Genomic DNA, 13,276 nt, shown 5'->3' on the forward strand with positions numbered 1-13,276 from the left:
ACAAAAACTCTTTTTTTGGTTACTGTAAACATAAGAAACCTCTGACATTTTCCTCATCAGTTGACTCAGACCTGGCCAAGTTGTAACAGAATTAGGTTTTGTTGTCTGACCTGAGAGAAACATCAATATTTTCTATCTATTAAATTTTAAACTCATTCAGAGTGTTCACCCAATATGTCCATTTAGTCACATAATATATCTGCCCATGAAAGGGTGGATGCAGGCAAATGGAAGAACTGCATCACATAGCAGGATTTCCTTATTTTGCACTTTGTAATACTGATCGCAAGAGTTAGTTTGCGGGGGGGAGGGTGAAATCACTGGATTCGCTCTAATGAGCAGTGATGACCCCACTACTTTTAGATTTGGTTAGGTCTTAAAAAGATTTGGTTGGTCAAAAACAATTGTGGAGCTTCTTTTTTATTTCTAACATATGTTTATTCCAAAATCAAGTACATCGATATCATGGGAAAAATCAACTCCTACAATCACTTTTTGAACATATCAATCTCTTTAATAACAAGAGGCATTGTGCTGCAAAATACCTCTCTTTTCAAACAAAATAAATTGCAATATAAAATTGTATATTTGGGATTATCAAATTAACTAATGCATTAAAAATATAATTGCATGTGATGGATATAATGGGAAGTATTGATTTATAAGTTCCCTTTAACGGAGGTTTAATTGTATTGTGAGATTTATCACTAAATTTTAATCTGTTGTCCCATCTTTCCTACCAGTATGGAAAAGTTCTGGAATTATCTTACAATATAGAAATCCTATCATCTAATGCTACAGATGTCTATTGGTCTAAGTTTTTACAAATGTTTGTGTAAATGTTTTCTTAATAAAAATCTGACTAATAAAAAGAACAGATCAGTTACACTCTAGCTTTACTGCATGGATGTTAAAAACTTCAAAGAATGCAGCAATCTCAAAGAGAAGTGTGATGTCAAATGCATGACTGCTGACTGTCACACAGCAAATGAAAGTTCTAATTAATTGATTTGTATGTATACAAGAATGTTTCCGATATTAGCTCAAAATTGACTTTTTGTTTTAGAATCTTGATTTTGCTTCACTTCAGAAATTAACACATATTTAAGATAAAAGATATCTCTGAGCAACAATGTCATAAAACTTCTGTGGATTCAATACCATGGAAAAACTAAGATATCATTTTCCAGCAGAATACTTACATCAAATCAATCAGCACTTGAAAGGAGACAAATTCAAATTTCTATTATAATTATTTTTCTGAAATTCTTCAAAAACAATTAATTTCTTTTTTTTCCTTTTTCTTGAATGCTAACACATGTCTGTATTTTCAGCATTTTCAGTTGTGGAGTATTCGCTTTCGTTTTCCAATATGCTGCGCCATTTCTATTTAGAAAGCATTTGTACCATATAAAACAATTTACTTTACAGGAAGTTTTAATTGTATTTTAAAATATTGTGCTAACTGAACATTTATTATGATTTTAAATTATCTTTTTTAATATATGGTAGTTCATAGCGAAATGCTATGTTGTGGAAACAGCAATTTCATTAAACAAATTTGCTCAGTTTTTGACTGTAATAACTTGTAGTAGGTCAAAATCCTGTATTTTGCTCAAGATTTCTGACAGTTCTTTTTAAACAAATGCTTTTAAAATGAGAGCCATACTGTTTGTCTGCAAGCCTCACAAGTAATTTTCATTGGTTATATATTTGACGTTAATAATTTCTTATAGTACATTTTGAATTCAAAAAGCAACCTAATGTACATTTTTCTCATATTAGTATTTTTAAAATCCTCACTAAAATATTTTGATAAAAGTAATTGCTTTCATTTATTTCATGGTAATGGTGAATAGAACTCTGAGTTATAGATTGCCAACAGTATAATTGCATAAAAAAATTTAGAAGCTATTTCTCATGGTGCAAAATGCCATCATTAAAGACACTTACAGATTGCTCTTGTTGAAAAACCATTCATTAAATATGCAGGCCTCTTTTATATTAATCAGAAGCATTCCAAATATTGCTCAGCACTAGCAAATGTAGTTGCCATTAAGGTTTCAAGTGCTAACTTTTCAATTGCACAGAATTTGACAGTCAACAAAGACGCAAAGTCAGTGCATGCATATAAATATGTACCATCTTACCAATAGCAGTGAAAACAGGTGCCCTGAATACCAACGTGTTAAAGTCATCAGTGACTGAGTGATAATATCCATTGGGTAAATTAGTGTAAGCCGTTGGAGAGAGTTCTCTGTAATTCAGTTATGTATGTAAAGTACATCGAAAATTCAGAAATGGAAAAAAAGGTTATCCATATTGATAAATCCATTCAAAAGCAGTTGAATTGGTACTATTCAGGATGACAATAGATGAATGACTGTAACTTATGCCATTATGTTTATAATTCCATAGCAAATTCTCCAGAATTCCTACACCATTTGACTCGAGCTACATTTACAAGCTCATTCCTCCAGAAGAAAGGCAGAGACTTCTTGAAATAAAATTTAAATTATTTTGTATCCAAGTGATGCTCACTATTTTGCATATTATTATACCCATGTAAAGAACAACAGCGACATCTGCATGTTCACTACACAAAATGTCGCAGTCAGCAGTGTGTGGCTTTTTTTGCCAGCTAATTGTACAGTAGAGTCACGATGTATCTCATTTGAATATTAATATTAACAACAAAAGCGAGAGCGAAGGAAAGAACAAAGCGGCCTAATTTCCAAATGAATTCATGTGTTGTACATCAGCAACAGATTTCCATGCTTAATTGTCTTTATAGTTTTCCCAGGAAGTAATTTTGATTATCTGCCAGAACTAGGCAATGTTGGGGTGAATGAATTAAACCATTGAGAAAATACACAAAGGCCTGCGATTACTATGTTATTCATGTATGAAAGTGACAAAGACCCCACTGTATCTGTCGTGTACGCATAATAGGCTTTCAGACTGAAATAATTGATTAATCACATTAATGGTTTAATAGTGGCTATCAAAATTAGATGCACGTTAATTTGTGCAGAAATAGTTGACGCATGTAGTCTCTTGATTACAGACAAGCGTTGCGGGCTGGTGTTCCACAATTTTACCTAATCTTTATTTCTGACACTCTGCTTTTTAATTATTAAGAAAAAGTTTCTATTTTCACAGAAATTAGGAAATTATTAGGACAATTTTCCTGTTCAGTAACATTTCCGCATTAAAGCGATCCGTGGTTCTTTAAATCTCCCTTGCCGTATCATTTTGAATATAATTTTTTTCAAAACGCTGTCATAATAAAAGTAGGAATCCACAATGATTTCCAGCCACTGTGTTTCAGATATAACAAAGTCAGCGGATTAAAAGAGGAGAAAAATGCAGACAGTCAATTGAGCAGAGTAGCTTCTCTGATATGGATCATATGAGACTCACATTGTATTCATCCCACTCTGAATACCCCATGCTTAACCAGCTTAATGATATGCAAATGAAATATGCATAAAACCATTCTACTGTAAGATGATTAAACACTGGGGACGTTAACTGCCACCACATGACTGTTTGACTGTAATAATTTTAGAACATTCACTTTGATTGCGGCGTATGGAACCTAGCAGCTGGTAGAGCCTGTGACCCATTTAACGTTATCCCTCTGCAGAGAGCTTTTTTCCCCTGAACGTCGGTTTTCACAGGCGCCGCTGCCATTGTATTCCAGTCAAACCCTCGTAGATTCTTTCCACAGCACAAACACCTTGTTAACAAAAAATCTCCTCCGTTTACATTCATAAGCACGTACTTGAAAATGAGAACGTACATTAAATGATAAATCCAGAACTCATTTTAAATTGCCCAGAAGATGCCAGGTTAAAATCCATCACCAGCAGGTTGAATCGGCAGTGTGTATACAATTTGCATCCTATGTGTGGCACTTGAGGAAGTTGCAGAAGTATTCCATTATATTGCTCTTTCTTGTCATTTTGTAAAATCCATACGTAATTATTTTCAAAATATCTTTTGTACTTTTTGTCCCTTTTGTTTTCAGCTCTCATCGGTAACGCTGCGTGCGATGCCAACTGAACACCTTTTGGGATCCACGGCAACACTTCCACCGTAAGTAAAAGGCACTCCCTCCCAGATAGAGAGAAACATTTCATTTTCCCATTCAATGTACTGCAGAATTTATCCAAGTAGCACCTTTAAACCTTCGCACTTCAAGTTTGTACACGTCTCTGTGGCATCCCTCCTCCTTCATTCCCATAGTGGATCTTGTAAAAGGCTACAGATCGGCCCATTCATCTCCCTGGTGATAGCACTGAATGCAGATAAATCTCAGGCAGCCTGCCTGCTGCAAGAGTATGATTTTTATTTTCCTTGTGTACCTGGGTCAATTGATGGTTAAAAACACACTCCAGATTAAACAGTAAATCTCCAAAGTCTTGTCAGTAAGAATGTGAGCACCAAAATCGCCTTTATTCCCATTTTTGTAAGATGCAAGGCATAATTTTTACACAAATCCTTGTTTTTCTCCTCGTCAAGTGGCAGTACCATGCAGACATGTACGCTTAGTTCACTGTCATTCCCCATGGCATCGGATTGAAAGCGTTACTCCAAAATAGTTCCTTTGTTTTTTTGTTGGTATTGTTTTTGTAAATGAAGTTGAATAGAAAACAAGTCGACATCGAACAAAACACTGGCTCATGCTTTGACAGTTGGCCATATTGCCCCTGGCACCATGTCGTTACTACTGTTTTTTTCATTTCCTGGCATCCTTCGAAAAGACAGTCGATGGCATGGCGGCTTTTGTCTTCGAAGGGGGGAAAGTATCCGCAGTCGCTTCTGCACGGCCAAGCAAAAGATGATTAAACACATTCATGCACACATCCTTGTTTTCAACTTGAAACATGTCCTCTGAGGAAGGATTTACAGTGGAGCGCATGGTAATCCTGCCAGTTGCGCCTTCAGATATGACTTCGTGTTTGCTGTAGGGGTCTGGATAATCTCCCTTGGCTCAACAGTTCTGACAGACGTACATACGGGCCCTAACATACCCGCTGTTATCAAGAGAGCTGTGGCGCTGCCAGTGAATGGATGGCAGTGTGCCAGCTCTTGCCATTTGCGCGGCTTTCTATAGACTTGACACTAATTAACATAAGGGTTAATTGATTTTAAAAGCTGAAGAATTATAGTTAACATTCCCAAAGGGTAAACACACCAATAGCTTGGCATAACTGCCGTGCTGGCGCAGGGAAGCCCGCAGCAGCAGCAGGAACAGCATCGGCTGCTTATTGGACTATAGCTGATGGGAGACGACGCTTTACAGTCTCATCTGCGACAATATGTTGCAAGGATATTTTGTTATAAATACTCAAAGCCTACTTAAATGAAAGCTGAAATGAAGTTGTAGAGAAATTTTTGTCATATCACCCTCGGGCTTTATTGTAATCAGTAAATTAGTCCCTTCTGTCATATTTGATTAAGTAATTATCAGCATGCCGTTTTACCTAACATTTGAAAAGATGAGGCAAAGGGGAGAGCCTTTAAAATTTTTAAATACTACTCTTCTGTAACCTTCTTTGCAAGACAAGGTCAGAGCTAACTAATTGGCTCAGGTGCTTAATCTACATAAAGTACCTCATTAAGGCAAAGTTATTTCCTGCAATTAAGGAAAAAAGAAAGAAATGAAAAGCTGGAGTATAGATACCTGCTTCACTTAGATAATTTCTGATTGTTACTGAAGGAATTTACTTCACAAATCGGAGGCATGTTGTATAAAATAAAATCCTTTTTCAGTAAAAAGAACTTGGTTTGTGATATCAAAGCTTGCTGAATAGGACGTAAAGAAAGGAGCGGTAGCAATGACAGGAATCCATTATGTAAACGACCTTCATTTGCATGTATCCTACGACTAGAATATGTAAATGAGTTGCATAATTTAGATCTAGCTGCATCTGCCTGAAACTATTACAATAGTTACAAAATGAGACTGCAGAATTCAAAATTAAAATCTGGTATTTTATAAAAATAGATTTTTTTTAAAGGTAAGTAATTTAAATACATTATTACAAGACAAATACTGGACTAATATCTTTCTAAATTAGTTTTTAAACTCAAGTATACATTTCCAAAGCATCCAAAGGTTTTGTCACTTTCAAACCGTTGGAATACACTTGTATTAAATTGGAATTGCTTTTTTCAAATAATTTAATGCTTGAAATATCAAGCAACGACAATAAACGTAGTCCTTAGAAGTACTGTATATTATAATTTTTAGGATGAGATTTGTTTAAGAATTAAAATGGACTACTGTCTTAAAGGTTACTACAAAAATACTGTATATAAGAGAACTTCTAACAAGCATTTATGGAAAATTTGAGATTTTAAAAATGTATTCAACCTAATGCAAGACAACTAGCTTTGTATTAAAAACAAAATTTATTTTTTCATCTTTAGTTGTGATGGTAAAATGAAAAAGTTTGAAATTTATTTTCCATACAAGCATTTTGAGGGCAAATAGGAAGAGTTGGGCATCTTGGAGGATTCTGTCGCTCTCACCACTATTCAATTCCAGGTTCTGATTTCTTTACTGAACTTGTGCCTTCATATTTTGGATAGAATCTTCTGACCCTTGAGGCAGTGAGGTAGAAGGCAGAAATTAGGCAGGGAACAGGTTGTACCCAAACCTCTGATGCCTTTCCTCCTCCACCTGAATTAAGTTCTGTGTAGATAGATTCTTGCCTGACTTTCCTACTCCACTGCTAGTTGACATCGTAAGTGATAATTGATGAACACTTAAGGGCCTTCATCTCCTGCTGCTGGGAATAACCCAGTTGCAAGCAGGCCTGCCGACAGGCACCTTCCCGGAAGGAAAAAGATTGTGCCTCCTTGTCAGCTTGGGGCTTGGGTTTGATCAAAAGTGCTCAGTTCCTCATCGATGTCACATACATTGAGTATAGGATTGGCAACAGAGAATCCTTGTTTCCAAACCTACTGCCCCAATCTCCCCATGGTCCCCACTGCTGGAAACTCCAATCTCGACAAATCACCTGCCTTTGACCTTGGAATCTAGTGTTGTGTTCCTTGAAGTTGCCATGGCAATCTACTTAGGGGAGGTGGTTTACGTAATGGCAATAACACTTAAACAATAAGCCAGAACCCCAGGCTAATGTTCTGGGGACATGGGTTCCAATCCCAACATGGAAAATGATGAAATTTGAATTCGGCAAAAAAAAAGTTTGATGGCAGCCATAGATGGCAGCTCTGTCAATTGCCATAGATTCCTAATGTGCTTTAGGAAAGGAAATCTGCCAACATCGTATGGACTGACCTACATGTGACTCCACTACCATAGCAATAGAGTTCACTAACCCCTAAAGTGGCCTAGGTGTGATGCCTCCAACACTGGAGCTGCAGGCCTCTGATTGACAGTCAGCTCCTGTTGGAAAGGATTTCCAACCCCAGGGACAGGATTCTGGATGAAGGCCACTTGGTGACCTCTTGTGTATCATAGACAGAAGGTGTGATGGTCTTCCTTCTGAGAGTCAGTGTGGGTGGCTCCACAGTCTTTCAGGCAGGATAGATGACACCTTCTAAAGTCAGAAGGTTCCACTCTTTGCTTCTGATTCAGCTGCAGATATTCTAATTTCCATCTCAGTCACTTAGAAATTTGAATCTTTTTTTCTTCATATTAGCAATTTTGGATGAAGTCAAAAGTATAGCTACTTTCTTCTCCAGAGCATAGGTGGCTTTATTAACATACTGTTTTGGAACTTAACACTACTTTGTTATTTTTGTCATTTTTTTGTCATTGATACTAAATTATAAGTTTATAAAATGAATCAGTGAGAGTTTTCCACACAAAATTAATTACCATTCTGTGTCAAATATTACTTGTTATAATTAACTTCATTTCACTTTATTTTGAAAAAAAAATCATATTTATTTTAAACTATTTTAAATCTTTATCAAAGGTTTAAATGTTTCAATAAATTTCATTTTCCATTATACTTTAAAATATTTGTTCACCCCTTCACATCAAAGCTTTATTTTTATTGATGATCAATGTCAACTTGTATGTAAAAATTGATATGAGGTCCCTTAAACCCCAAATTAGAAAGCATTTCTTTGCCTCGGATGGTTTTTCCGGTGTGGTTTTCTGCTTGTTTTATACTGCTGTTGGCACTGGGTGTCATGATGATGAGAGGATGACAATGTGGGCGTTTCCTAGTACATTGGTTCAGTTGGCATTGAAAACCAAAACATAATAGCTGAAATTGCACCATTTATTATTGGTAATGTGCATATTTGTGTTGAATTTAGTTTGCAAAATAGTAGCATGAGATTTTATGTGATGTAAGTAAGAAACTTCATTGAACTTCTAGTGAAAATTTAAAGACATTTCATTTTATTTGCTGAAATTTTATATGAAAAATTGTCATTCTAACATGTCCATTATTAAGATCCTACAACATGTTTGCAACCAAATTAAATATTACATGATGAAAAAATTAACTCTTCCTTTCTCTACAGATGCTGTTAGTATATACATTTTCTGTCTTAATTTCTAATTTCCAGCAGTATATTGCTTAACTTTTACATTCAATAGATCACTGATATAAAAGGATCATTCATTTAAAAATGATTTTTTTTTCCTCAGTGGATCATGGAGTCCTTGGAATCTTCGAAACAGAAGTAAATAAATTGTTGATACTCAAGCAGGTGAAAGATAATCAACAGTAGGTTTAAATGCAGAATTGAGGTTACAATCAGATCAGATCTTATTTACTGGCAGAACAGGCTTGAATATAATAATTTATTTTATATAAAATGGAAGGAAAACTTGTCCTTCAATCTACTCAGTTTTATTGTTTTCATGATATTCCTTTGAATTTGTACCTTACTGGCTCACTGACATTGTTGAGAAAACTTTCTACTTTCATGTCCATGTTATCAGGTCAGTAATTGTATGCATTTTTTAATGAATTAAAGCTATCGCAACTGGGTTTCATTGAATGTCACAAGCAATATTGACTGCTCCCTGCGTGAAGTTATAACTGTTGCTAAAGCAAAATGAGATTTCCTCAGTAGCATGAGTCACATTATAAGTAGCATGCATTAAGAAAATTCTGACGATTAGGGCTAATAGATTAAGGAAGGTTTTAAAGTACTGAAGAAAATCCAGCAAAAATATGAATTTTATACCAAAACATTAAGAATATAACAAGCACTGCTGATGCTGTTTGCTTTGTTTCGTATTTACAGTAATGCAGGCTGTGGCCCTTGGTTGCCTGGTTCAGCACAGCAATACTTTATCAGGTTGCCTTCCTCTGTCTCCCTGCTGAAAATCTTCACTCAGTAATGACGATTCTCAGAGCTGTTCTTGAAGATTTAGCTGAAATAATACCTCACAGTCTGCTTTATAGTGATCAAAACTCAAGTTATGCCAAATCTGTTGCATAACGTTTCTAAATTAGGAAACAGATTCATCTAATTTCTTTTAGCTAAGGTAATTAGCTTTTAAATGTTTCAGCTATTAGTTTGAATAGTTCTCAGTATCAGGTTGCAATTGAAAGTACAAGCTATTCTCACCTCCAGGGGAATCATTATCAGGGAGTTTTGTTTACCCTTGGAAAATTTGTTGGATTTCAAGAAGGTATCTTGTGCTTTCTTCCTGAGATAGGAATCCAGTCCCAATACCAGCTCAATCTCCGAAAGTCATCATGTGACTTCTGGGAGCCATTTTGTAAAATTATGGTGACCATTTTCATGGTAGTTTAGCAGTTTTAGTCAGGAACTCTATACTAATAGCCATGAATGATGCCCTTCTTTCCCTCTTTCCACTTACTGTGCTTGGCTTCTTCAGCCCTCCTACTTATGCAGTGACTTCTCTTAGGTTCTTATATTAGGTGAAGCACTTCGCTCACTACCTGATGGTCGACTTGGGGATTTCCCTAATTCTTGTTTGATCCTGTGGGCATTATCTGAGCTGTTTTAACTTTCAGTGAAGATATTGGCCCCTAAAGAGTTTCTATACTTTCTTTTTTGGCTAGCTTCAACTTTACAAGCTTCTGGTTGAAACTGTTTAACCTGCTCAACCTCTCTGGACTTTCTGGATATTTTGTTGTCCACCTTATGAGGTTATTTCCTAATAACCTGACTCTTTAAAATTCACTCTTTAGGTGAATTTTAACCAATAGACCTCAATGACATCTCCAGTTAGTCCCTGAGCTATTATCTTGGAATTTGTCCTGCTCTACATAGGAAGTCCTCAGTTCTCCCTTCAGTAGTGAGTGTAAGCATCCAGTGTTCTGGAGTGTGCTAACCTTCTTTCCTCACTCTTTGGAATCGTTAGGAGTCCTTTCTCTTTTGCATGTGAAATTCTGGTAGGTTTCTGTGCCCTCCTTTGTATTTGTCCAAAAGCTTCTGACTTTAATAACTAGATACAGATTTCATTGAAAGGCTTTCTGTAGCTTTTGTGTACTGCTCCTTTATAGGATTTAATTTGTCACAATTGAAATCAAAGAGCATGATCCTGCATCACTGATTTCTACATTTTCCCTATAAATATTAGGAATTGGCTTTCCTGATTTTCCCCTTTTTTTTGCCTTCAGGACCCAGCTTCTGTTCCTCTGTCTCCCTTCTGTGTAGATAAGGCTATTAGATCCATGATCCATGACTGCTACACTGTGATTCAGTAGTTGTGGAGTTAGTTTATAACCCATGGCCTTCAGACAACTGCCTGTGCTGAGGCAATTTTAAGAAGTCAAAGAGTGTGTTGCTGGAGTCGAAGAGCGTGGTGCAGATCAGTGTCGAAGAGTGTGGTGCTGATCACAGTTGAAGAGTGTGGTGCTGATCAGAGTCGAAGAGCGTGGTGCTGATCAGTGTCAGAGAGTGTGGTGCTGATGAGAGTCGAAGGGTATGGTGCTGATCAGAGTCGAAGGGTATGGTGCTGATCAGATTCGAAGCGTGTGGTGCTGATCAGAGTCGAAGAGTGTGGCGCTGATCAGAGTCGAAGAGTGTGGTGCTGATCAGTGTCGAAGCGTATGCTGCTGATCAGAGTTGAAGAGTATGGTGCTGATCAGAGTCGAAGAGAGTGGTGCTGATCAGTGTCGAAGCGTATGGTGCTGATCAGAGTTGAAGAGTGTGGTGCTGGTGTGGTGCTGATCAGAGTCGAAGAGAATAGTGCTGATCAGAATTGAAGAGTGTGATGCTGATCAGAGTCGAAGAGTGTGGCGCTGATCAGAGTCGAAGGATAGGGTGGTGATGTGAGTGGAAGAGTGTGGCACTGATCAGAGTCGAAGGGTCTGGTGCTGATCAGAGTCGAAGAGTGTGGCGCTGATCAGAGTCGAAGGATAGGGTGGTGATGTGAGTGGAAGAGTGTGGCACTGATCAGAGTCGAAGGGTCTGGTGCTGATCAGAGTCGAAGAGTGTGGCGCTGATCAGAGTCGAAGGATAGGTGGTGATGTGAGTGGAAGAGTGTGGCACTGATCAGAGTCGAAGGGTATGGTGCTGATCAGAGTCGAAGGGTATGGTGCTGATCAGAGTCGAAGAGTGTGGTGCTGATCAGAGTCGAAGGATAGGGTGGTGATGTGAGTGGAAGAGTGTGGCACTGATCAGAGTCGAAGGGTCTGGTGCTGATCAGAGTCGAAGAGTGTGGCGCTGATCAGAGTCGAAGGATAGGGTGGTGATGTGAGTGGAAGAGTGTGGCACTGATCAGAGTCGAAGGGTATGGTGCTGATCAGAGTCGAAGGGTATGGTGCTGATCAGAGTCGAAAAGTGTGGTGCTGATCAGAGTCGAAGTGTGTGGTGCTGATCAGAGTCGAAGGGTGTGGCGCTGATCAGAGTCGAAGAGTGTGGCGCTGATCAGAGTCGAAGAATGTGGCGCTGATCAGTGTCGAAGCGTATGGTGCTGATCAGATTTGAAGAGTGTGGTGCTGGTATGGTGCTGATCAGAGTCGATGAGAATAGTGCTGATCAGAGTCGAAGAGAGTGGTGCTGATCAGAGTCGAAGAGTGTGGTGCTGATCAGAGTTGAAGAGTGTGGCGCTGATCAGAGTCGAAGGATAGGGTGGTGATGTGAGTGGAAGAGTGTGGCACTGATCAGAGTCGAAGGATATGGTGCTGATCAGAGTCGAAGGGTATGGTGCTGATCAGAGTCGAATAGTGTGGTGCTGATCAGAGTCGAAGGGTATGGTGCTGATCAGAGTCGAAGGGTATGGTGCTGATCAGAGTCGAAGTGTGTGGTGCTGTTGAGAGTCGAAGACAGAAGTGCTGATCAGAGTCAAAGAGTGTGGCACTGATCAGAGTTGAAGGGTATGATGCTGATGAGAGTCAAAGGGTATGGTGCTGATGAGAGTCGAAGAGAGTGGTGCTGACCAGAGTCGAAGAGTGTAGTGCTGATCAGAGTCGAACTGTGTGGTGCTGATGAGAGTTGAAGAGCGTGGTGCTGATCAGAGTTGAAGGGTATGGTGCTGATCAGAGTCGAAGAGTGTGGCGCTGATCAGAGTCGAAGAGTGTGGTGCTGATCAGAGTCGAAGAGAGTGGTGCTGATCTGTGTCGAAGCGTATGGTGTTGATCAGATTTGAAGAGTATGGTGCTGATGAGAGTTGAAAAGTGTGGGACTGATCAGAGTCGAACATTGTGGCACTGATCAGAGTCGAAGGGTATGGTGCTGATCAGAGTCGAAAAGTGTGGCGCTGATGAGAGGCGAAGAGAGTGGTACTGATCAGTGTCGAAGAGAGTCGAAGAGTGTGGTGCTCACCAGAGTCGAAGGGTATGGTGCTGATCAGATTTGAAGAGTGTGGTGCTGATCAGAGTTGAAGAGAGTGGTGCTGATCAGAGTCAAAGACTGCAGCGCTGATCAGAGTCGAAGAGTGTGGTGCTGATCAGAGTCGAAGAGAGTGGTACTGATCAGAGTCGAAGGGTATGGTGCTGATCAGAGTCGAAGAGAATAGTGCTGATCAGAGTCGAAGAGAGTGGTGCTGATCAGAGTCGAAGAGTGTGGTGCTGATCAGAGTTGAAGAGTGTGGCGCAGATCAGAGTCGAAGGATAGGGTGGTGATGTGAGTGGAAGAGTGTGGCACTGATCAGAGTCGAAGGGTATGGTGCTGATCAGAGTCGAAGGGTATGGTGCTGATCAGAGTCGAAAAGTGTGGTGCTGATCAGAGTCGAAGGGTATGGTGCTGATCAGAGTCGAAGGGTATGGTGCTGATCAGAGTCGAAGTGTGTGGTGCTGTTGAGAGTCGAAGACAGAAGTGCTGATCAGAGTCAAAGAGTGTGGCACTGATCAGA

General features: G+C 38.8%; 2 protein-coding genes across 3 annotated transcripts in view; one reads left to right on the forward strand and one right to left on the reverse strand.

The window, feature by feature from the left end:
- The window catches only part of LOC122558288 (uncharacterized), a 250,518-nt gene extending 245,325 nt beyond the window's left edge, over positions 1 to 5,193 (reverse strand). The window contains exon 1 of the mRNA XM_087995769.1: positions 2,151 to 5,193. Coding sequence (XP_087851895.1) covers positions 2,151 to 2,222 — 72 coding nt within the window. The 5' untranslated portion in view covers positions 2,223 to 5,193. The remainder of the gene's footprint in view (positions 1 to 2,150) is intronic.
- Positions 1 to 13,276, forward strand: part of pmfbp1 (polyamine modulated factor 1 binding protein 1) — a 791,959-nt gene that overhangs the window by 183,819 nt on the left and 594,864 nt on the right. For both annotated transcript variants that reach the window (XM_087995767.1, XM_087995768.1), the window contains exon 6: positions 4,034 to 4,101. In XM_087995767.1, coding sequence (XP_087851893.1) covers positions 4,034 to 4,101 — 68 coding nt within the window. The remainder of the gene's footprint in view (positions 1 to 4,033; positions 4,102 to 13,276) is intronic.

Source organism: Chiloscyllium plagiosum, unplaced genomic scaffold (assembly GCF_037043375.1).
Source record: "Chiloscyllium plagiosum isolate Xiang-an unplaced genomic scaffold, Cpla_swu_hap1 HiC_scaffold_17, whole genome shotgun sequence".
Lineage (NCBI taxonomy): Eukaryota > Metazoa > Chordata > Chondrichthyes > Orectolobiformes > Hemiscylliidae > Chiloscyllium > Chiloscyllium plagiosum.